Here is a 24,321-nt window from a genome sequence, read left to right on the forward strand (position 1 = left end):
GTGAGACAAGATGTTTTACTTCAAATAAAATTCTAATTTTAATTCCTATATCCTGGAAACAAAGAAACAAACAAAAAGAACCCCAAAGCACAAATCAAAATGAAACAAACACACACAAAACAAAAATCCAGCAACAAACAACCTGCTTTAAATCTATCTCCTTCTGTCATAACCCTAAGCTGACCTCTAAAACCATTGTCTGTGGCATCTTGCTTCCAGGCTTCTTGTTCCTGCTTTACCGTTTCTCCTGTCCATCTGTTGGGCTACAATGGCTTGGAATAAGATTAACTAGGTCAGAAGCTAGCAGTTCCCACTCTGAAGGTCACACATGCCTCTTTTGCTGAACATGGAAGAATTATATTGATAGGGAATTATGGATCCCATCGTCTAAGCACATGCAATGAATGTTCAAAATTGATATACCTATAGTGGCAGCAGAAAATCTGGTAATAACAACAAGAACCAAAATCAAAACCCTCCTGAGGAGATAATTACATTTATTTAATTCCACAGCACAGTGTTTATGACAGACAAATGTTAATGATGTCTTTCTATAAAATAATTATATTTCTGATTTTGAGAATAGAGACTATGTAATTATTATGTTTGGCTTGTAAAATGCCATGGCTGTGCAAAAAAATAACTTTATAGAAGAAAGGCAAAATCTGCTGAAGGAATAACTAGGTCAGGATCCTTCAGAATTTAAATGAGATTTCAGGAAGTATATTCCGAAATGATAATTGAAACAAAGCTGTGCATAAGTGTAAATATGATATTCAAATACTAGAAAGCTTCATGGAATACATACATTTTCAGGTTGCTTTTTAGAGAAAAATGAATACATGAGATGGGAAATAGCTGCTGACACATAAAATATCATCATATTGAAGAGATGAAGAGAAAATGCAAATTAAATATTTGACCTATATCATGAAACACAACAAAGCCTGCTTAGCTGCTACTGGAGAGGAGAAAAGATCTTGTATTTGTCTGAAACCACAGGGAGAATATAAGGAAAGTGAACTGAATTATCTGAAATGAAGTCAGCTATGACACCAGCTTAATATCCTGGAAAAATACTTCCAAGCCATCTCTCCTAAGCATCAGTGACCAAGATAGGTAAGACATCTAAATAGCACTGCTCTGTTCAGCACAGCCCACTTAGCAAAAAATTAGGAAAGGGGGAAATGCACTTTACAGTTTTGTCCTTCTTTCATTTAAAAATAAAAGCTTGTGCATAAATCCTGAGAGGGTTGCCAGCGCAGTGCAGAAAGCAGGACAAAAAGGTGTGGCATATTTATACAAAGTCCTGCATGGTGTGGGAAGCATTGAAAATAACCAAGGATGCAGCTGATGCCAGGTGTGTCCTTTCCTGTAGTGGGTTCCCTCATTAGGTGTCTCTCTTGGTCCTGGCCAGGTTAGAGTGATAGAAATGTTTCAGGGAGGCCAAATGTGAAGGCTTCTCCTTCCAAGGCCAGGAGGCCTGGAGGAGAGTGGTATTGGCAGGGCAGAGCCCCTTGCACAGGTCACGAAAGATTTCATCAACCAGCTGAGAGAAAAAGCCAATCCAGGGGGTTTTATCCAGACCCTGTATGGAGCGAACCTGATAGGCACTGTAAACACTGGTGAAAAGGAGACGCTCAAACTCTGTCGGGGGCAAGGGAGTGTCAGTCAGTGAATAATATCTCAGATGCTGCTCCATCTCCTCCGGTGTCTTGGGAACTTCCTCCTCTAAAATCTGCAGGAACCGCCGTGCCGGGCGTAGGGAGGCCAGCTCTTCATCCCGCAGCCGGATTGTCCCGTTGGCCTGAATATCCAGCCTTCCCCAGAGCATCTGCAAGAGAGGAGCAGCTCTGTCACGGAAAGCCCAGCACAATTCCGTCACTCGCAACCGCGCTGCCAAGCAAAGCCCTCCGCAGTGCTGCCAAACCTCGGGCGGGCCCAGAGCGGGCCGCTCCCTCACGGCCGGCCTAGTCCCACACCACGTCCTTCTCCGCCAGCCCCACACGCCTCGCTTCTGACCAGCCCCACACCTCGTGGGGCCTGTGCAGCGCTTGCCTCCCGCCCTCCCGTCCCCGCAGTGCCGCCTGCAGCAGCTCCCCGGTGCGCGGGGCCTTGGCCGCCGGCGGGGCAGACACCAAACGCAGCGGGGATAGTGCCTCGTCCCGCCGCGGGCACCCCGCGAGGTGCCGCGGAGTGGGCCAGGAGGGAGCACAAATGCCGCTAGGCATCGCCAAGGCGTTCTCCGGGGGCTCCTGAAATCCGTCAGGGACGAGAACAAACACAACAGGTGAGTTTTTACGTGCAGGCAGGTGGGAGCATGGGCACTAACAGTGCCTCGGCCCAGGGCCCCCAGTGCTCAGGAGACCTCTAACATGATGCCGGCGTCCTCTGGGCCACGACGGGCTGTGTTGGTGCCTCTGTGAGGATGTTCATCTGAAAGACATCAGACAGAGCTTCGTAGCACAAGACCTTCCTGTTTACTGTTTTTGCCATTTGATTGTCAATAACATCTTCAACATTCCTGAGCTACCACTCAGCCTGCCAAATATGACAGATGCTGACCACGGGATTTTGATAAGCAAAACAAGCTTTTTAAGAGAAGCAGCAGTGGTTGAGGCGAGGTTTTGGATATCACGGCCCTTGGTCCTGCCAACAGAGCTGAAGCGTACAGCAGCAAAGGCACTGCTTTGACAGCAGTGAAAGAGGCAGAGAGGCAGCAAGGAGCCTCTCGCACTGAGAATGGATAGGGTTTGAACGGATGGGGTCTGGTTGGTTGGCAGCTTTTGCTGGAGAAAGTAATGCTGTGTGATGAAAGGAGGGTGCTGGCAGGCTCCTCAAGCTGCTGCTAGAAACATAAACTGATGCTTATCCTGGTTTTTCTACTTCATCCCTAAGCTTCTGCTGCTGGAAGAGTGTGAGGATAAAAGAAACCTTGTCAGATCCATTATGTCTCATTTGATGTCCAGCTAATTGCTTGCTGGGACACATGATATCGTGTAATCTGGGAAAAAAATGGATAGGAGGCCAGAGGAATGGCAGTTTTTGAATATAATAGTTACATAAATCCTATGAATTGTTTTATTTTCATTTCCTAATACTTAAAGTGTTTTAGCTGTCTGCATTTATTTTAATTGGGTTTTTGTGTATGTGAAAAAGGAGACACAAACAGTCTTGGTCCAGGATTGTGAGAGAGAGGCTGCATCCCCTCCTTCCTCTGTGTTATCAATGTCATGAGGTAGCCAAGACCCTCTTTTACTTCTTACAGACTCATCCTTAAGGTTAAGAAACATGAAATGGAAAAAAATCATATAAAACAGTAAGCTCTCTGATACATTTATGGGGTTATTTGTTTTTTTTCATTTTTAAATGGGTGAAGGCTTTTTAATATTAAAAAAAAAAAAAAAAAAAAGAGTGAGGATTTTGCTTGAATACTCCAGAGTTAAAGTCAGCAGGTGTATATAAAAAGTAGAAAAAATATTTAGTACTATGGATGTGTGATGTGTACCAAAAGACACTTCCAAATCTCCATTTTTGATTAGACCTTTTCAGGGAGATGTACAAGCTGCCTGGAGGAGTGCACTGCCAGCCCGCAGGCTGCAGAGGTTTGTTTCTCTGCACAGCTGCAGGCTCTGTGATCCAAGCCAGCTGTGGCTTTGGAATGTGAGCAGGGATGTAGCTTCTCTTCCCTACTCCTCCATAGATGTACCAGCAAGGCTTTTAGCTCAGGTGAAAGCATTATATCATCTGAAAATTTTCTTTGCTGGTCTTGTGTCTAGTAACCGATCCTCTAGGTTCACAGATCTCTCTCCTGAGAAATGTCTGACTGGCTGCAGAGTCAGTGCATTGTTGAACAGGTGCCAAACTACCATCATTAGTAACTGCCTCATAATAAACACAGTGGTAGATTTTTGAGTGGAGAAAAATTTAACAAAGCATAGCAAATAAGGTATTGAAATAATAACATAAATATCCTCTGGGAAAGGGAAAATCCTTACTTACTTTATCCCTCAGCAGGGTTGGGTGGGGTCTTGTTTCCCAAAAAGAATATAGAAGATTCACAAACAGTATTGCGGGAGATTATTTTTTCAGTGGAGACCCAAGAAAATCCTCCCCTTCGGGTCTTCAACCTGCAAGTAGGTAGCAGTGCCCACACCAGCAAACCTCCCCCAGCTGAGCTCCTGCTCTGTCCCTTTCCAGTGCAGCTGCCTGAGACCTCGAGCCACATTTGAAGGAGCAGCAAAGCATCACACAAATGGCACTGCACCAAGGTTTGCCAAGCCAAGGAGCGTGTTGCTAGCAGATGTACTCCCTACCTGTCAGCCTCTGGGATGCAGCAAACACACACAGGAGCAGCCAGGAGCTGAGCTGTGCCTGGGCCATGGCAGCACTGCCAGAGCAGCTGCCACCCGCCCCGTGACAGTGCAGCGCCCCAAGCCACAGCAGTTCGCTGGGGCGTCTTCCTGTGCTTCTTCGGATCCCAGCAGCCTCTCTTGGAATGGATCCATCTTTCTGTGTTTCTGGTCACAGCCCTGGGAAGGGCTTGCAGTTCAACTTGCTGACCCCAAAAGATATTTTCCATCATATTTTGGAAACTTGGAGAACTTTGTTGTGATGTTTTTTGGCAGAATTTTTTAAGCTTCCTTTTCAAAGACCGACTTTCCACTGCAATGATTATAGGAAGCTGTTAGTTGTAAGAAATTCCACTACATATGTTTGCCTCTTAAGAAGGGAGGACCCCCTAGCCCCTTCCATCTCTGCTCAGTGCCTCTGTCACATACTGCGACACTTCTGTTCGCCTCCTTAGCTTAATTTTCAGTTCTCCTTTTTCCTGGGTTCGAAAATCTGAAAACAATCCTGGAATGTCTCAAACAGATAAAGCTAGCAGACTGCAGATTCATGGAAGGGCAGTAGCAGCCAAAACATACAGGCAGGCAGAAGAAATGTCACTGGTTCAGTTCTCTATCAAACACCCTGGAGGGAGAACTCAGTACAGTGACCTAACAAACACCAAGTATTGAAGTGGCTCAGGCTTTAGCACCTCATCATCCTGTCCTGTGACTGCACTTCTGGGTTACAGTGAGCACAGTCTGCCTTAGATTTTCTAAATTACATAGACAAAACTTCATTTGATTGACTTTACAGCAGGCATCTGTTCTCTACATGTATTTACATGTTTATTAGTGCCAAATCCCCAGTTAAACTGTTCTGTATTCCTACTCTGTATGGCACAGTATGTAATGCCAGGGTTATACAAATACACAGTTATATGTATAAATAAGGACTAATGCCATCTCTCTCAGGTTAAAGGGAGAAAGAAGTCTGCCTAGAAAAGAGAGAAGGTAAATCTGAAATGCATGCCTTGCTCAGCAAGTTACAGGACATACTGTCACCAGATGGTGTACTAAGGGCTGGGATGATGTCCTGGTTGGCAAGTTGTGTGCAAAGAACCAAATCTTCTGCTACTTTCAGGATCTGTAGCTGTACCAGGCAATACCTGGACTCACACCAGCCAAAAGAAACAGCACGTAAGGGAAGAGTCACAGAGGGTCCCACAGTATCCAGAGCCACTCTTCCTGTCAGTTTGGATTGAAAGCAAGACCTGTGTTTCTGTCATAGCCTTAGGTATGTTCAAGTCACACTGTGCTACTTTTGTTTTTCATTATTTTCTGCTGCTTACTCTTCAGTTGCATCCCTTTCTTCTTTTATTAAACTGAATCACAAGCTAACCAAGAGGCAGACACTTATGGCCCATCTGTGCAGTGAGACTGATGTGCCTCCTGCTTTGTGCCAAAGTCCCTTTTAGGTCACACTGTACACAGGACTTTGTCTAGAAGCCGCTGTGGAAAAACCCCTGTGCTTCGTGGGTCATGAAACAGCCTCTCTTTAACTTGCAGCATGTGACATGAAGAGGATTGCCCAACAGGATTTTGGCCAACATCTGTGAGAGTTGTACATGATTTTGTCAACAGGAGAATTTCCTAGGAACAGCTTGCAGCTGAAGTGCCTAGAGGAGGACAGCCACATTGGTGGGAGGTAGAAGAGAGGAGGCGTGGGGGTTTGCTCAGATGACTGACGTAGTGGCAGATGAGGGACAAGCATCAGTGTGAATGCTATTTTGAGCTAGGGGAATTTTGTAGAATTACCTCCCTATCCCACAAAGAAAGACATTTTCAGAGTGATAAGCATATTTCTTAGCTGTCTGTACAGCAGCAATACTTGCACAGAAACAAGGCTGAGTTTCTGACAGCTGCACAAAGTCCCTGCATGTACGACTGCAATGTTAGACAGTCACCTGCTTCTCCTGAAGGATTTTGTCCTTGCCAGGTACTCACAGCTGAGCACAGCCCTACCACTCTGCACTCCCCTGGCCATACCGTCTGTTGTTGGAGCAGTTTCAAAATGTCACAAGCCAGGTTTATGCAGGGACACCTTGGCTGGTATCTTCATTTTCACCATGACCTCCTGAAGCAGGAACATGGGAAATGAGAACAAGAGAAGAGGGGTCAAAAACTGCAGGAGCTGTTTGGATGCTGATTGAGGCAGAAGATGTGGCACCAGAAGAATCTCTTTAGGAAGGAAGTTTCTTTGAAGTAGAACTTGAGGGAGATAGCATATTCACAAAAGGGAAATTCTGCTTATAAAATTGAAGAAATCACTTGCTTCGATCATCTTGCCCAGAACTTGAGGAGATTACTCCCCAGCCTGGGGCTGTCTGGCAGATGTTCAGGGAAGAAAGAAGATTGAAGAAAGAGGGGAAGGAAGAAGCACATACATGGCTCCCAGAAAAGGTGATGTTTGAGTTACTGGAGTGGAAGTAAGGTAACTTTGAGGGAAGCAGGAGGGAAGCAGGAGTGAAGCACTGACTGTGACCAGACAGGAACTCTATTATACTGGTATTTTCCAGGTATGGTGCTGTCAGTCCTTACAAGGATGCTTTCCTTATCTTCTTGTTTCACTTTGTGAGCAGCATCTACTGCTTGAAGGAGTAATGAGCTGTGTAAAAGTGACAGGGAGGGTCCCATCCCACTGTATCTACTGTACATGTGTAATGTACCCTGACATTGTCAATAGCCACATTCTCAGGGAGGACAGTCTGCTTGCCTGCCTGTAGGGAGAAATGCCAGATTTCTGGAAAACACCAGCAAAACTTACTCAGCTGGAAAAGCTCAACATGGTGACCATGAGTTATCAACTAAAGTCTATCTGTCCCTTCAGTACCAGAAAATCTCTCTTCTGTATAGTGTGTCTATAAGTCAGCTACATCTGTTACGTGCAGTCGTAGCATCCCACATGCTCCTACAGCTGGGGAATCCAAACCAGGCAAACAAACCCTGCAGAAGCTGGTGGTATGCAACAGGCAAGGACAGAGGATTTGAAGACAGCTTTGTGCTTGGCCATGTTGACCACAGCCTTGTCCAGCACAAAGTGTTCACCAGCCACAAGGAGGTCAGAGTGAGCAGGCTTGATGAGCAAAATGGCCTCAGGAGCTCAGGAGCAGTGGGGGAAGCAGAGTGCACAAGTATTCTGTGAAGCTGTGCAACCTCTTGTGCCCTGGGCTAGATGAGTAAATTGCAGCCTTCCTGATCTCCCAGCCTTCACTAATGAGAAGAGACTCAGGTCCATTTGCAACTATTCCACAAATGAAAACTTGCTGGAGCCAATGCCTGTTCCCATAGGGCTGGCTTCTTTTCCAGTACACACATTCTTGAGCAAACCTTGCATATTGTCTAACTTGACAGGTATCATGTCTGACATTTCTTGATGTCGATCAAATTCTCCCTCTGCACAAACATTAATTTTAAAAGGCAAATTTCCTAGTGTTCCTGCTACCATCGGTCTGACATATCATACTGGGAAATAGGTATTTTTTATAATACATAGACCGTAAGTCTTGGTGTGGTGTCTCAAGCAACCTGGGATGAAGGAGAACTGGAGAGGAAATGTGATTTATAAAGAATTTTCATGGTGCTAGAAGTGGCACCAGGAACTTTTCTGTCTTGCACAATAGGCATCGGCATGCTATGAGAGCCACTGCAAAGAAAACAACCAGCTGTGGAACATCTTGTAGGAAAAACTAAAAGTTCATTTCCTATTTAATCTGCTTAATTGAAGACAGATCCAAAACAGAGCTAAGAATTGTATAAAACCCCGAATTTCTGTTAATCTGTGTTCACTTCTCCTTCCCATGTAGAGCTGTGACTTTTAAGGTGAATGACAAATTTATTTTAACCAGAGAACACTGCTGGGTCACATCCCAAACACTGCTGGCCATAGCAGCTGAAACAAAATTTAAAAATTAATTTTTTAAAAAAAATTAAACAGCTTACATTATAACTATGCTTACAAGGCTGAGGCAGAAACAAATATGAAACCAAATTCTTAAAATACAGTTCAGCCTTTATTCTTGAAAAGAGATCACATTCTAGTCACAGCACGTAGGGTTTTTTCCTAAATTGAATTTACTGGTGTTGTATCCCTTCCTCCATCCCATACTCCAACCTCCCCCTAACCCCTATTTTAATTAGTTCTTTTACAATTTAAAAACTTAAGTATTGATTGAGGGAATCTCGACAAACTGCTTGTGAATTATTTTATGAAATCTCTTATGCAACAGTTTTCAGATCTTAATGAAGTCTGTCAGCTTTCTGATGCAGAACAGCATTATGCATTTTCTGGACCAAGGACAAGGGACATTATTAATTGATGACTGCTGTAATGTAATCCCATCCAAACAGGTGGTGGGTGGACTGGAACTATAGCATTCTTCCGGGTTTTTTGGAAAAAAAAGAGATTTTCCACAAAAGCAAAGAAAGTGGTAATGCTCTTGTATCATAGAGCTCAAAATAATTGGAGTACTGACAAAAAGACATACTCTTGTCCATGTGGCAAGGGAGGGGTATATTTTTGGCTGCAGGGGAAAAAAAGCACACTCTGAAGATGCTGGAGAAAATAAAGACTGCTTGATTGTGAAGATAAAGCTATTGAGGGAGTGTCACATCAGAAGTTACCTGCAGCTCCTGTTGGGAGAAAAGGCACTGACCTAATCCCTATGGAAATAGTAGAGATTTCCATAATTGTTTTGGTCTGGATCCACTTACATTTTTAATGTCCTGACAGGAACTGTATTAGAACCATTTACACAGGCTTTGCCTTTTTGTTTGCCATATTATTACTGTCTTGCCAACACTCATCCTGCAGCTAAGAAACTACTGTCCTATTGCTCAGACTCCACAGCTGCTTCACTGCAGTCTCCTAGGGAGTGCTCAGATTCTGATTTTTACCTGCAGGGACTGCTGGCAGTAGTAGTGTTCAGGAAACACAGCCACAGGCAATGCTTTCACTGTTCAATTTGCAAACCAAGAAGACAAATTCCCTGTTTTACAACTCAAAGCACCAGATAAACATCTACCAGCTGGATCCTAAGGATTATAAATTAGCATTCCTGGGCCTTGTGCTTTTCATCTAGTTTGGAAACATTATTCAAGAGATGACAACAGGCAAGTATCTCATATCAATTTTTAATATTATAAATACTATATTAGAACAGAAAGGATGCACATCAACTTCCTTCCGCTGCTATTTGGTATCTTCCTTCTTGGCTCCTGCTTCTATTTTCAGGGGTTCTGGAGCTGGACGATAGGCAGGAAATGCCTCCCACGGGCTGTTCAGATCAAACTTACGAAATTCCTGAGCTAGCTCCACAGGCTCTGCCACCACCCGTTTGACTTCATCATCATACCGCACCTGGAACAGCACAAAGAACACAGGCCAGTCATTTTCACCCTGCTCCTGCAGCCTGTCTGCTGTGCACAATGACCCAGTAATGACCCAGACCACCCTTTCTGCAGACAACTACTTCTTATCCATGGAAAAACCCAGGCCTACAGGCCTCTGCCACAGCTTCAGTTCTCCTCATGACTAAAGAAGAGCTCTCCAGATGCTACCAAGATCTGTGCAGTGTCCCTCCTCCTATGCTTTGCTCCCATGCCCCTCAGGTGTCATGACTAAGCACCCAGAATCACGAGCACCCACCCTAACAGTCCACATGAAGGTCACATGCAGTAACACATTTAATTTGTCATTTGACACAGGAATTTCTCCTGAGTCACTGAAATAAGACATCCCATCCTGGGCCTGCATGCCTGAGGACTACACTCATGAATCTTTATAATATGGCTTTTGTGTAGTTTTAGTTTTTCTAATTTTTAGCGTGACACTCAGAACAAGGGGAGAAAAAGACAACCTGGATGGAATGCAGGTGAGTACCAGACATTTCTGATTGGCTTGCTTTATCCTCACTGTGCCAGTCCAGATCTCTGAAACCAGCTCAGGAGATGGTGCCTTATCCTTGCTTGCAGGATTTTGTTATTTCTACATTTCTTAAAACAGCCTCTTTATTTGCAGAACTTCACTGTTTTCCTTCTGAGACTCGACTCAGTCTTAACACTGCACCAAATATACCTGCTTCTGCAGGGCAGTGATTTGAAACTAGACAGATACCAAACACTCTCATTTAACCTGCGGTTGGCATACAGAAGTAATAAATGGCAAGAGTCAGTTTAATCAGAGTTTTATAATCTGGGCCTACAAACAGTCAACAAAGTCAAGTTCCAACTGAATCAAGAACAGTTCAGTTCTTTATCCTTCTAGACAACTCAGTTCTGCAGTGGAAACTTTAATCTTACAGAAAATGTGCTGAAAGCAGAAGCACTTTCTCTGCCTGACAAGTGTCTTTGGTATACAGCACATAACATTTGCTCAATTTCTCCAGCCTTAGGCTGCCTTTTCATAGATGATATTTTGTGTGATAATTCAAATTTCTGTGCAGATTTATATAACTCTTCTGGAATACAGACAAGTGATTGTAAAGCAGTCACATCTTTGTACTGGAGCTCAGAAAACAGCATTGGACAGACTTGGTAACTTTAGACATGACTGTATCTCCTACCTCCACATAACCAGAGAGTGGGAAGTCCTTCCGGAATGGATGGCCCTCAAACCCATAATCTGTGAGGATTCGCCTTAGATCAGGGTGGTTGGCAAAGAAAACACCATACATGTCCCAAACCTAAATGGAAGGGAGCCAAGTTAGTTGAATTGTATTTGAAAAAATCCCCAAAACCACATAACCTGTGTAATTTCCATAAAATTTTAGTTACATGCCTGGCTTTGTACAGTGCCAGCAAAACTGATGCAGGAATTCATTCAAAAGCAAATCAAACACCATTTTATCTCCTACTCTGAAAAGGCAGCTGGGGAAACACTTCTCTCTTTCTTCCTGAGGGCGTTGGGGAATTACTTTAAATGTGAAAATACAGCCTCTCTCCACAAAAACTCTGTTCCCAAGTGCACCAGCACTCACCTCTCTTTCATACCAGTTTGCTGCCTTGTGTACAGGCACTGCTGAGTCAACAGGTGTCAGCTCATCGGTGTACGTCTTCACACGGATCCGGCTGTTGAACCGCAGGGACAAGAGGTTGTACACAATCTGAAGCAGAGGAACAGGAAACATTTGTGGATCTCTTTGCAGTACACCACTGCCTAAGCAAAGCCACACAAGGACTATTTCAAATATTCTTTATGAGCAGGATCACATTCAGCACTTCAGAGCTGGCCACTAGAAGACACTCCTACAACTGTGGTTCCAATAGCTTATCACTTTGGTCCTTAGAAGTGTGACAAAAGTTATGAGAGACTTAGACATCATGACTGATGATGAAGAAGACAGATACTAAATCTTAAAAGAGAGACTTCTGGAGGGATGGAAACACTTCACTTTGGTCTGTCTCAAATAAAATGGCCATTAATCACTCTTGCAATTACTATCAGTGGAAGAAGGCTAAGATAAAATATACTTAATTTTCAGCAAGCAAGTTGAATACCAGGGAACACTTCCAACTTCTGTGGTGAGGAAGTTTAGTACAAAGGCTGTTCATGAGATTTATTGTAATCTCTGGAAAGGAAATGCATACTACAAGCAGACTGAAAAAAAGTTCCCAAAAATTTGTAATGAATTTTAAAGCCTTGTTCGATACTGCCTTGGTGACTGGAAAAGATGAATAAATTAGGATCTATATTTCTATTAATCTACAACCTTGATTTTTGAAAGAAAAATATTTAATTAAAAAGTATTCCACTACTTCAGCAACTGGAAGCCTTTGACTTAAAGAATTCTATCTACAACTCTCTTTTTTTTTTTTTTTTCTCACTGCCAAAAACCAAAGAAAGTGGTCAGAGCTGCAACAGCACGTACTTGTGAAGCCCTCCAAGTACTGCACCTCTGAGCAGTTCCTACCTCAAAGCGGTACTGCCGAGACGGGACATCAACAGCAGTCAGGTCAGCCAGGGATTTGAACTGAGCATTGGTGTGGTCACGAAGGAAGGTCAGGACGGGAATGATCCCATCTGGATGGATCAGAAGTTCCAGCTCATTGTAACAGGTCACCTGATGAAAACAGAGCAGTGGGAAGGGCATGAGTACAAACACCAAGAGGACTGAACATGATGCTGATTTCAGCAGAACACTCAAACAAAGAGACACAGCAGACACAAAAAGGCATCAGATTAAGGGACTTAACAACAGCAGTACTTTTCATGGAATTCTGGCCCTTTTCTTCCCCAGAACTTCTCTGAACAGGTAATAAAAAAGTTGTGTGATCACTGGATCCTGTCCTGCCACAAGAACAATTTCTTGAACAGTACCTACCTGTACTTGCTGGATATACTTGGGCAGAATCTCAGCCACGTACTCCCCAAAAGCACACAGCTGCTTCTGTTCTACTTCATTTTTTGGTCTGACAGTAGCTAAGGAGAAAAACAAGGTTTCCAAGATTATGACAGAAAGCTACAGAAAGAAGAGTAATAACTCCATTTAATCAGTCTAGCTGTCTGTCAGAGACTACACTATAGCAACATACTTGTATTACATGGAAGGTGGAACTAGACACTTTGATAACTAAGGAAATTTGTGTCAGTGCTAAAATTTTGTCAACTCGGAAGAGCAGCATGAATTGTCCAACAAGCAGATGGAGGAGTAAATAGCCAGATGAAAAAGAGGGCAGCAGAGATGAACTTAGGAACTACTCATGTCATTCAACCAGGGTCTAGAAAGGGCCTTGTTTTCTAGGTTTGCTGGATGTGTCAACATCTAAGCAAGCCCCTCATAAACAAAACACTCTAGGAGCTCACGTCTTTGGGGTGTGTTTTTTCACTGTTACGACTGAAAAAGCCTTTAAGAGTCAGGGCAATGAGGGCCTATGAAGCAGTTGTCTAGGCACAGCTTTGCACAGAAAAAGCAGGCTTGGCCCTGCATCTGAGAAAGGATGCAGACAAGAATCCAGAGCAAGCACGGGAGCCCACAGCAAGCACGGTTACCAATATAACCACTTTTCTGCCCATGTGGGGTTTTCGGGTGACCGGACCAACCCTTTCCCGACACGCTCACAAAAGCGGTTCTACCGCCCAGGAACGTCCGTAGGGCGGTTCGGTGCCCTCCCGCCGGCTGGCAGCGGCACAACCGCACGCCTCGGGCCCCCTCCGCCCCCAAACCGGCCCCGCACTTACGGCGAGTGTCCGCGGCGGAGCTCCCCGACAGCCGGGCCCGCGCCGCCGCCGGTGCCGCGCCAGCTGCAGAGAGAAACGGACACGTCTCACCGCCAACGGCCCGGCACAGCCCGGCCCGGCCCCCGCACGGCCCCCGCACGGCCCCCGAGCCCCCGCGGCCTCACCTCGCAGCGCGGCCCGAGCCAGGCCCCGCGCCGCCGCCGCCCACATCCCGCCGGGACACAGACGGGCAAGGGCACGGGGCGGAAGCGGAAAGCGCCGCCGCCGCCGCGCTTCCCCCGGGGGCGGAAGCGCGCGAAGAGCTTCCCGGGGACGGCTCCGGGTCGGTGGGCGGAATCGGCGAGTGCCCGGCGGCGCCTGGCGCAGGGTGAGGGCCGGGAGCAGCCGCTGGGGCAGCCCGGGGCGGCGGCATGAAGGGAGGCGCCGCAGGTGGGTGCCGCGCGGCGCGGCCGGGGGGAGCAGCGCGGCCGGCGGCCCGGGGACGGAGCAGCGAGCGCCGGGAGGTGTGGGCGCGGAGGGCGGCGGAGCCCGGCAGCCCCCGGGCTGAGCCACCGCTGAGCCTTGCACAGCGTCAGCGCGGCCCTGGTGGGAATCTGCGTTTCTCCGAGGATCGGCCTCCTTTCCTTCCTTCCTTCCTTCTCCCCGCCTCAGACCGTGGGGTCGCTGTCAGCTGTCCTTAGGGGTTCCCCGGTCCCGGACGCCGCCGTGGCATCCGCGACCCTGTCAGGAGGAGGGAAAAAATGAAGCAAGGAAAGAATGAAGTCCTTTGAGAAGCGGCTGAGGGAGCTGTGTTAGTTTAGCCTGGAGAAAAGAAGGCTCAAAGATGACCTTATAACCCTCTCCAACTGCCTGAAAGGAGGGTGTAGCCAGACAAGGGTTGGCCTGTTCTCCCAGGCAACCAGCGACAGGGCGAGAGAACACAGGCTTAAGCTGCAGCAGGTGAGGTTTAGGCCAGACGTTAGGAAGAATTTCTTCACAGGAAGGATGATTAGAGACTGGAATGGAGTGCCCAGGGAGGTGGTGGTATTGCTGTCCCTGAAGGCGTTTCAGGAAAGACTGGATGTGATACTCAGTGCCGTGGTCTGTTTGAAAGGGTGGTGTTCAGCCTTAGGTTGGCCTTGGCGGTCTCAGATGATTTTTCCAACTTAAGTGATTCTGCCATTCTGTGAAGGAGGTGTACTAGGTGTTGGTTAAACCACTGTCACTGATAGCTTGGCCTATGGAATGCATGAAGCATGCGATTTGGCTTTATGGGACAGTTAACTGACCTTTATGCCTCTTTATATCAGAGATACCATGAGTGCAAAGGGGAGCTTTGTCTGGGTGTCTACAAGGAAGATGCAAGATTTGTGTAGTCTTTAATTGCTTCTTGGCATTTCTTTCATGACTTTCAGTCCTCTGGGAATTGTGCAGGGTGGTGTGACAGGCAGCTGTTTCTGCCATGTCGAGGGGACAGAGTAGTTCATCTGTCCATATCCTGCTGCTCTGTGTGGTCTCTTCTGCATTCTGGGCTGAAGCTCCTAAGCACCTTGACTGTAAGGATAAAGAGCTTTAAGCGAAGTGGAATCCAATTTGCAGGATAGGCTCATATTTCATAAAGCTGGAGAAAGAGTACTGATGTGTTCTGTGCTGACTGCAGTTCCTCTGTCTCTTACAGACAGGTACTTTGGTATACTTACTGTATAGCTACTTTTCAGACAGACCACAACTACTGTAAAATTGGGATAAGAGTATAATTAAGGCAGGCTATCACCAGAGATGAGATGGACTTGTCCGGCCAATTAGGGATGTAGACACTACTTCCCATGAACAGAATTTGAGCAAAGAACTTAGGAGCCCTCCTGATCAAGCACAGTAATTGTACGAAAATGCATGTGTAACAAGATAAACTGTGGAAGAGTAGCTACAAATCTGCTGGAGAAAAAAAATCACATATTTGTGAAACATTGTCCTTGAAATAATGTTCATTATTAATCAAAGAAATTTCTGTTATCAGACATTATGGCTGGTAGTTCAGTTGTAAAAGTAAAGTGAAGGCAGGTAGGCAACTGTTTCAAATGCTGTCAAGAGCCATGGTAAAAAAGAGCTCCTTGCTGTAGTCCTTCTGTGTTTCAGAAGCTTTTCTGACCCATGAACTACCTGGAGTGCTGCAGACATCCATGGTGCCTGCTGAGAGGTGTTTTCTTTTACATTTTGATCCCCTTTCCACTTGGGAAGCAGTGACTAACAACATCTAAAATGTGGTTTTGCATGCTGAAGTTGACTGGAACATTAACAAACAGCATAACCATCTGTTGTCTCATTTGGTTAGCTTGAAGGACTGGTGGTGATGTCAGGCCAAAATCTCATGTATCTTTTTGGTAAAAACAAGTTCACCTTGATACAGATTCATCATTGGGTTTTGACAGTAATTAACACCTCCTGATGATATGAACTGCTGACTGTGCTCTTTTTTAGTATGATACTGTGATCCTTTTCACGTCCAGATATGCTGCTGCCATTTTTTTGGCTTTGCAAGTTTCCTAGGGCAGTTGCTGGACTTTCCACTTGAATAACTTGATGCATTTCTTTGTGTCAGTGAAATGAGTGGTGAAAAGATATGCACGTCTCCCAGCCCTGCTGGGATGTGATGTTCACTGTACTGGAAGTTTGGTATATATTATAATTTTAATTATGCCAACTTCTCATTTGCTGTTTGAGATTCTGAAGCTCAAGCACAAGTTTCTGGCTGTGCTATTTATGTTCAGTCTAAAATGTGCTGGACTCTTACCAATATGTTTGATTTTTCCCTGTACCCTGAAGTACTGCATAATCTTGTTAGTGGTGAGAGGAAGCCGTATAATTATTGTGATTTTACAGATTGCTGGAGGTCTGATTTGTGCGGCACCATGGACTCGTCAGAAGAGACTGGAGGCTCCTCTGCAGAAGAAAACTACTTTGTGAACTACACCTTCACCGACCGCTCCCACTCAGGCCGCGTGGCCCAGGGTATTATGAAATTATGCTTGGAGGATGAGCTCTTTGCTGATGTTACAATATCAGTGGAAGGCAAAGAATTTCAGCTGCACCGTTTGGTCCTGTCAGCTCAGAGCTGCTTTTTTCGTTCTATGTTCACTTCCAACCTAAAGGAGGCCCACAACCGGGTGATTGAGCTGCAGGATGTTAGTGAGAGTGTCTTTCAGCTCCTTGTGGACTATATTTACCATGGAACTGTAAAGCTGAGGGCAGAGGAGTTGCAGGAAACCTATGAAGTGGCAGACATGTACCAGCTGACTGCCCTTTTTGAAGAGTGTTCCCGGTTTCTGGCCCGTACGGTGCAGGTTAGAAACTGTCTGCAGGTCATGTGGTTGGCAGATCAACACAGTGACATGGAGCTCTACACAGCTGCCAAACACTGTGCAAAGTCACATTTGTCTCAGCTGCAGGAGACAGAGGAGTTCCTACACCTGCCTCTCCGCCTGCTGACAGACATCCTTACAGGTAAGGAGTTCTTGAAACTACCTAGGATGTGGATGTAGAAAGAGACTTTCAGAGTCTGGCCAAGTAGTGAATGAAATAGATGGAAAGATATAAACTTTCATAGTCACTGTCTATTCAGAGACTTAGCTAAGCAAGGCAGAGCAAAACATTCTGGATACCTTTATCAGAAAAAGTCCCAAACTATTATTGTTACTGGATGTGAAACATCTAAGCTATAGAATAGGGACTTACAGAATAGACTTATAGAATAGGATGCCAGAAATTCACAGCAGTTCCTGAGTCAACAGGTTATAAGTGTTACACATTTTTTAAACACAACTGCCAACAATTTGTTGTATTTTTGTTTGCATTAAAACAAAGAAGCCTTACTAGAACTACATACCTGATGAAAGACTTTTTTATCCCTTTAGCTCATAATCATTTAACATAGTAATGCAATAACTCAACCTCTGTAAGAAGGCTTGAGCACATACTTTTAGACTATTTTAGTATTATTTACAATTGTATGTAATTGTTAGGATTACTTAGGCACTCAACTGACTGAAATAGAGGCATTGTAAGATCTTGAGTAATACAGTAATTGCCCTTCTTGTAAAGGTAATAGTCTTCCACAGTTAGGGATGCCATGATTCAGAGTTGTGAAGGACATGTCAACACATAGACAACTTAGTCCAGCTTCCACCAATCCTTAAAGATCTGCTGCCCTAGTAGGTACAGTCAGTACTTGTTACCTCTCCAGGATGCTGCAGTCACAAGTTCATTCTTCTGCTGTTATGTATCATTGCTAGAAGAAGAATGTAGAAGCAGCTCATACGTCCAAATGTGCATCTTTCTTGCTTTTAATTGCTCTTTGTAACTGAGTAAGTAACTAGACTTTGTGTGTCATGTGTTTTATATGCAGTTGCAAAAATAAACCTATCATGACTGGCTTCTTTGGAACACTGGCAAATCTATCTATAAGACCTGAACTAGCCTTTAGAGTTGATGCTATGCATATGAGAGTCTTTACATATTGTATTAAATTATCTCTATTGCATCTAAAGAAATTTACAGTCAAGGATCTATTGAGTGTATGTACTGATACCTCAAGAACTGTGATAAATTTAGAGTAATTTTGATCACTATCTAGCTAAAGTTTTTTTAAGTAAGTTGCAAGTTCATTTTAAAAAAAACTCTAAAATAATGAAATGAAACTGTAGAGATCAATCACCTTTAATTTCCTAGGGATTCCACATAAAAAACAATTTTAGGAGTATGGACTTTAGCTCTTGTGGTCCTAAATTAAAACAATTGCTCAGTATAACTTTTTTCCATGCATCATCTATTTTCACGTGTAGAATCACATTACTCAGCATTTATGCCACAACTTAGCTCATAAATGGATTCAAATCTGAAATACTTCCCTACTTCTTGTAGGAAAAATCCTTTTATTTTGCCTTTCCTCCATCTTCATTTAGTTAATGGAGAATTAAATAGAGGAAGCTTTTAGTGGCAAGGATTATAATTAATTTTATGAAATAGAAATTTATTAAGTTTACATTATGCTGCACTCCAGGACCAATTTCAAAACCATTTTTTTTCCATTTACACACTACATGTGATGGTTAGCCTATGAGAATCCTTTTAAACAGAGCTGAAATACCTGCTTTTGTGCCACACTTGTTCTGCTCCCACTATAGAGAAAAGTGTTGGAATTTCTCTGGTGCCTTCAGCATCATTGAATTCAGAGTTTGTCATGAGAACAGACTACAAAATCAGAGTCTTCATAGGGAAGTTTCTCAATGAACACAGGCATAATTGCTGGCTTTCAAACTGGAAGGAAATACCTAAAATCTTTTTAGGTAATATACTGATGATGATGATGATGCAAGACTTTGCAGCTTAACGAAAACTTCCAGTTATGTTTGGAAGGAGATTTAAATCTGATGCAGTCTGTGGAGTGTTTCCTACTGTCACATGGCTAAGAAAAGCTCTAATAGCTCATTGGGGATTTCCAAATGTTAAGAGGATAGCAGCAACACCAGATGCTCAATCATGAGGGTCAGCTGCTCAGACACATTTTGTAGATGACTTTTGCTAGGCAGGTTTCTAGGACCAGCCAGAAAGAAAGGCAGGTGCTGACATTCTCAGTAACAAAATATTTTTGCCTAAATGATTAAATAAGAAAGTATTTGTCATTGTCACACAGCATGTAAGTTCTCTTTCATGTCCTCTTTCTCTTGGGCATAGATTCCTGAATAGATTGCTGAAACTCATCCAAAGTGCTTAAGATCTGGCAGCTCTGTCTTCTTACAGTTCCTCAAATTAATTTCATGTAGTGGGCTGGCTGGCAGTGCTGATCATGCCTGACAAAATCTATAAACACCTGTGTCTATTTTTCCTCTCCAGAAAGTAGGGTTTGTGGTGGAAGTTGGGGGAGGCAGCCACAGGAAAAGGGTGTTCCTGAGTACATACACCTTTGTCTAGATATCATAAATGCCTTTCTGTCCCTGAACCGCAGATGGCGTTCCATCTTCTCAGAATCCAACAGTTGCCATAGAAACCTGGATCAACTTCAACAAGGAGGAGCGAGCGGGCTTTTCAGAGACTCTGCGATCAAGTCTGAAGGTATAAAAAGACCTTATGTTCTGGGGCTGATGTAGCACTTGCTACAGAACATACAGAACTACTCAGGGCAGGGTATTCTGCTCACAGGTGTGACTTGAAAGTCACAAAACACAGATGTCATTGAAATTCATGGTGCTTGTGCGAGGATACTTGGAGTGTCATAAATATCAACCCCACTGACAGCTTTTTTCATTTAACCTGAGGCTGCTTTCACTGGTGATAGGAGAAGTGCCACAAATAACTTATTTCACCTCAGTTACCAAATAAACTGGTCAGAAATCGATGTTTGGTATTCCCCTTGTAACAACCATACTCCATCAGTTATGTAACTGGCCCTTACCTAAACCACGAACACTTGTGTTGTAGTGACATCTGTGGCTATTCTACTGTGTCAGATATACATGGTATCTTGAAAAGGCCTCGAGGCTCTGAATCCTGAATGTGTTAGTGTGGCAGGACTTGGGAAGGAGGGTATATACACCTCAAGCCCACAGGTGGGTCCTAAACTGAAAAATTCAGTCTTGAGCATCACCGATGTTTGTTGCTGAACAGAACCAAATCTGCTGACACACTTCTGCTTTCACTCAGGTGATTGGAGAAAATGTTCACATCTACCTGATTGGAAAGGAGTCATCACGTACACATTCCCTCGCTGTCTCTCTGCACTGTGCTGACGATGACTCCATCAGTGTGAGTGGCCAGAACAGCCTGTGTCACCAGATCACCGCGGCCTGCAAGCACGGTAGTGACCTGTATGTCGTTGGTGGCTCCATCCCACGACGGATGTGGAAATGCAACAACGCAACTATAGATTGGGAATGGTGTGCTCCTCTGCCCCGTGACCGGCTCCAGCACACCCTCGTCTCCGTGCCAAGCAAGGATGCAATATATTCACTGGGGGGGAAAACTCTTCAGGACACTCTCTCTAATGCTGTCATATATTACAGAGTACGAGACAACGTCTGGACAGAGACCAGCCAGTTGGAAGTGGCAGTCTCTGGAGCTGCAGGGGTGAACCTTAATGGTGTCATTTACCTGCTGGGTGGGGAGGAAAACGACTTAGACTTCTTCACCAAGCCCTCTCGGCTCATTCAGTGCTATGATACCAACACAGAGAAATGCCACGTGAAGCCATATGTACTGCCTTTCGCAGGGCGCATGCACGCTGCTGTGCACAAGGATGTGGTGTTCATTGTGGCCGAGGGAGATTCACTGCTCTGCTACAATCCCCTGCTGGATAGCTTCACCCGGCTATGCCTCCCAGATGCCTGGAGCTCAGTACCATCCCTCTGGAAAATTGCCAGCTGCAATGGCAGCATCTATGTCTTTCGTGACCGCTATAAAAAGGGCGATGCAAATACTTTTAAACTTAACCCAGCCACCTCTGTTGTAACAGTCACAAGTGGCATCAAAGTGCTGCTCACTAACCTGCAGTTTGTCCTGGCCTAAACGGGCCCAGTCATAGAAAGACAGCAACAGTTTCTTGCTGTGCAGCTCAAAGACACCTATGACCCTCAGCACCAGTTCCAATTACAACAAGCTCACAACATCCAGTAAAGACCCCATCCTCTACCTGTGCAGAGGAAGTACAGGCTTTCTGACTGTGGACCTATTCTTTTACATAGCACTATCAAAACCGTATTGAACTGTTGTATCTTAGATTTCAGATGGACTAAATACTATTACTTTGATTCCTTGATGATAAGCGTTTGAGGCCCAAGCGGCAGCAAATGGCTATTTTATCCTGGAACCAATCCATGACTAAAAAATCCTGTGGCATATGGAGAACATTCTCCTTGGGCCAGACTGCTAGTTTTAACTGCCTAGGAGACTGCGTGTTGCTGCTGTGTCAGTCACAGAGTTAGACGTGCACTGTGTCCCCCAGGGATACCCCCATTTAAACATTCCTGTGTCCTATTGCAGAAGAAAGGCCTGGCAGACAGATTCCAGAACTGACCCCAGGACCCTTGGGTTACATTCAGCACTTCTCCTAGAGGAGTGGTAACCAGCTGAGTACTTGCTTACTGCTCTGTCATCACCTAGTATAAAGAGGGAGATCACTTTTAGAGCATTGGCTTCCTTTACTGTACAGGAAATCCCCACCTGTAATTATAATATAGTGTTGGTGAAAAGACAGAAATAAGACCACTTCTTCCTTCCCCTCGCTGTTGGCACTGTAACCCTTTGGGTAAGAATCTGAATAAAGTCTCTACTGAGACAAAGTATTTTGTTTTTTTCTCTTTGCTTCAAATACAAATATTTTTGAACTTGTGGATTGCAGTTCCACTCAGCACTGATGTGTGGAAAAGAACTATGGGGCTCTGTGAGATCTAGAATATTAGCCATAAGGAAAGAAAGCTTTAATGAAACAGCCCTATTCCCCCTTTATTGATGAAATAATTTAATTGTTTAAGAATGAAAATGCTTAAGCTTTTGTTAGATCATAAAAACTTCTTTATAGCAGCTGAGATGAGGATTTTGATAGTTCTTACTAAGTTATGCAGTTCTCTCATTGATCACATTCCTGTGAAATTTCTCCAGGACCTGGACTTGCTTGTGTCGAATGAGGATATGGGGACGAATCTTGGTAATGGCCTCTATTGCTTCCTGAGGGCTCCAGTGATGCAGCTGAAAAGGCAGAAACACAGCATGTGAAAACCCATTCCATCTTTGCACCAGTTAATGGAACCCTCCTGGAGGGTACAGGCAATATTAGAGGTGTTAGAAAGCTTGCTGCTGCTTTGCCCTTTAGGTTTACTTGATGTTTTTCTCAGAGAGGCCTGCAAGTCACACATTCGTGAAGTGAGTCCCTCGGTTAAAGAGGAATGGTTGCTGCCTGGGTGCTCCACTTTCTCGCTCACTCTTCCTTTATGTTGTGAATAGTTTCCTGTCCTAGCCCCCCCCCCCACTAGACCAGAGCAAAAGTGCACCTTGCTTCTTAATTTTTTTTAAAAAAACTCTACTGGTACTCCCATCACATTTCAGCACTTAGTAAAAAAAGAAAAATTAGAAAAATTTAGAAAAAAATTTTCTCTTCAACACTAATGGAAAATTTTCCAGGGAGCACTTAGTAACACCAAAGAAAGAATCCACAGGTGGGATTTTATTCTTAGTGCTGGCTTCCCCAGTTGGGCTGATAGAGGAACTCAGAAAACAAATCAGTCCTCTTGATCCTGAGTTGTATTTATGGAAAAGTGTAGGAAAGCTCACAACTCCAGTGAACCAAGGAGAAAATACGAACAAAAAACCGGATATTTATTTGCTCAGTGAACCTATGCTCATGAGTGACTTGTTATTCCCACGTCAATCTGTTCCTTCACAGAAAGAATTAAGAAAAGCAGAATCATTCAAAATCTGCATTTGCATTCAAAACAACAAGGTACATTTGAGGCGTCTCTTAAAATGAGTGTCCAAGCTCTGTAAAATCATGGAATATTAACGTGTACATGCTCGGGTTTGTTGAGGGAGAGTTAACTAAAAAGGTTGTCTGCATTTTACTTCCATTTTTAAATTAAAATGAGCCCCGTTTAGCAGAGACGCCTGACCTGAATTAAGTATGCTGCCACCATGGTGGCACTGCGGGAGCGCCCCGCCTTGCAGTGCACATAGACGCTGTTACCGCGGGCTCGGTGTCTCAGGATGAACTCCACGCCCTTGTGCAGGTTTTCCAAGGTGGGGACTCCAGTTAGATCTACAGTGCTGAGACGCAGTTGCTCCACTCCCATTGCCTCCCATTCCTGTAACAGACATTGCAAATTTGGTGAGTGAACTTTTGGGTTGCTTTTTTTTTACTGAAAGAAACTCAGAACCTGTTGAGATAGTTGAGAAATTCAGAGAGGCTGTAAACAGGCTTTGAACGTCAATCCTTCAAATTAGATGTATGGAAACTTCAGTGCTCGTCATCAGAAGGTAGCAGTTAAAGGGGACTGAAAAAATGTTTCTAAACATAGAAAGCCAAAGGAAAAGAGGGAGGCTTGGATCTCTTCCCAACCAGGGGCATTCCTGTATAGTAGTGTAGGTGAGTTACATTCTCCCTGTTTTTCCCAGCCGCTGCAGCTGCAGTTCATTGGCATGCTCACGTTTTAGCGGTTTGTCGCATAGTTTTTGGAGTTTGCTTAGGTACGAGTAGTCCCATCTCTGCTGCCACAGGACATGGCGGTGGCTGCCGGGATGACGGCAGGAGGCGACTAAAGCCTCACCTGTGCCGGGACAAACAGCGGCGAGAGACACGTGGAGGGGGGGACGACGACCACCAAGCCCGGGGCTCACCTGAGGGGAAAAACAGAGGAACCGGGTCTCGTAGTCCTCGGTGAGGGTCACCACGCCGCGCACGTTCTCCTCCGCCAGCAGCTGCGGACACAGGCACCGTCAGGGAGCTCCGTTCCTCCCCGCCCGGCCCGGCCCGGCCCGCCCCGCTGCGCCCACCTTACCCTGCGGATGCGTCCCCGCAGAGGCAGCGCCCCGAGCAGCACGACCTCGTCGATGCGGTGGAACCAGGGCCGGCGGGACCCGGGCAGCCGCGCCCGCGTCACCGTGTACAGCAGCGACGGGTAGAAGAGCAGCCGCGCCGCGCCGGCGCCCAGCGCCTCCAGCACCCCCATGCGCGCCGGGACCGCGCCGCGCCGGGCTGGGCCGGGCCGGGCCGGGCCGGGCCGGGAGGAACGGAGC

At 45.1% G+C, this 24,321-nt stretch overlaps 4 protein-coding genes across 9 annotated transcripts; 1 reads left to right on the forward strand and 3 right to left on the reverse strand.

The window, feature by feature from the left end:
• Positions 1-468: 468 nt before the first annotated feature.
• On the reverse strand, positions 469-9,417 carry FAM180B (family with sequence similarity 180 member B). 3 transcript variants are annotated; one of them, XM_015630033.3, is made up of 3 exons: positions 4,317-9,417; positions 2,369-2,436; positions 469-1,834 (listed from the first exon to the last, which is right to left on the reverse strand). In XM_015630033.3, the coding sequence occupies exons 1-3, from the start codon at positions 4,381-4,383 to the stop codon at positions 1,391-1,393; spliced, it is 579 nt and encodes a 192-aa protein (XP_015485519.1). In that variant the 5' UTR covers positions 4,384-9,417; the 3' UTR covers positions 469-1,390. The 3 variants fall into 3 exon arrangements, 2 of the variants coding, with proteins under 2 accessions (XP_015485519.1, XP_033370842.1); XM_033514951.1 differs by having other exon boundaries at positions 2,034-2,436; positions 4,317-4,342; XR_001522030.1 differs by having other exon boundaries at positions 1,751-1,834; positions 2,303-2,436; positions 4,317-4,342.
• Positions 9,418-9,502: 85 nt separating this feature from the next.
• Positions 9,503-13,847, reverse strand: NDUFS3 (NADH:ubiquinone oxidoreductase core subunit S3). Its single transcript, XM_015630032.1, has 7 exons — positions 13,731-13,847; positions 13,567-13,629; positions 12,710-12,807; positions 12,299-12,448; positions 11,366-11,491; positions 10,952-11,071; positions 9,503-9,747 (listed from the first exon to the last, which is right to left on the reverse strand). The coding sequence occupies exons 1-7, from the start codon at positions 13,774-13,776 to the stop codon at positions 9,580-9,582; spliced, it is 771 nt and encodes a 256-aa protein (XP_015485518.1). The 5' UTR covers positions 13,777-13,847; the 3' UTR covers positions 9,503-9,579.
• A 4-nt stretch (positions 13,848-13,851) lies between these two features.
• KBTBD4 (kelch repeat and BTB domain containing 4) lies at positions 13,852-21,876 on the forward strand. Of its 2 annotated transcripts, none has more exons than XM_015630030.2 (4): positions 13,852-13,933; positions 16,426-17,046; positions 19,547-19,653; positions 20,242-21,876. In XM_015630030.2, exons 2-4 carry the CDS (start codon positions 16,455-16,457, stop codon positions 21,100-21,102), a joined length of 1,560 nt encoding a protein of 519 aa, XP_015485516.1. In that variant the 5' UTR covers positions 13,852-13,933; positions 16,426-16,454; the 3' UTR covers positions 21,103-21,876. The 2 variants fall into 2 exon arrangements, with proteins under 2 accessions (XP_015485516.1, XP_015485515.1); XM_015630029.1 differs by having other exon boundaries at positions 13,881-13,995.
• A 136-nt stretch (positions 21,877-22,012) lies between these two features.
• Positions 22,013-24,288, reverse strand: PTPMT1 (protein tyrosine phosphatase mitochondrial 1). 3 transcript variants are annotated; one of them, XM_015630035.3, is made up of 4 exons: positions 24,084-24,288; positions 23,923-24,003; positions 23,273-23,390; positions 22,013-22,281 (listed from the first exon to the last, which is right to left on the reverse strand). In XM_015630035.3, the coding sequence occupies exons 1-4, from the start codon at positions 24,252-24,254 to the stop codon at positions 22,163-22,165; spliced, it is 489 nt and encodes a 162-aa protein (XP_015485521.1). In that variant the 5' UTR covers positions 24,255-24,288; the 3' UTR covers positions 22,013-22,162. The 3 variants fall into 3 exon arrangements, with proteins under 3 accessions (XP_015485521.1, XP_015485520.1, XP_033370843.1); XM_015630034.3 differs by having other exon boundaries at positions 23,199-23,390; positions 24,084-24,283; XM_033514952.1 differs by lacking the exon at positions 23,923-24,003 and having other exon boundaries at positions 23,199-23,390; positions 24,084-24,279.
• Positions 24,289-24,321: the final 33 nt, after the last annotated feature.

Source organism: Parus major, chromosome 5, assembly GCF_001522545.3.
Source record: "Parus major isolate Abel chromosome 5, Parus_major1.1, whole genome shotgun sequence".
Lineage (NCBI taxonomy): Eukaryota > Metazoa > Chordata > Aves > Passeriformes > Paridae > Parus > Parus major.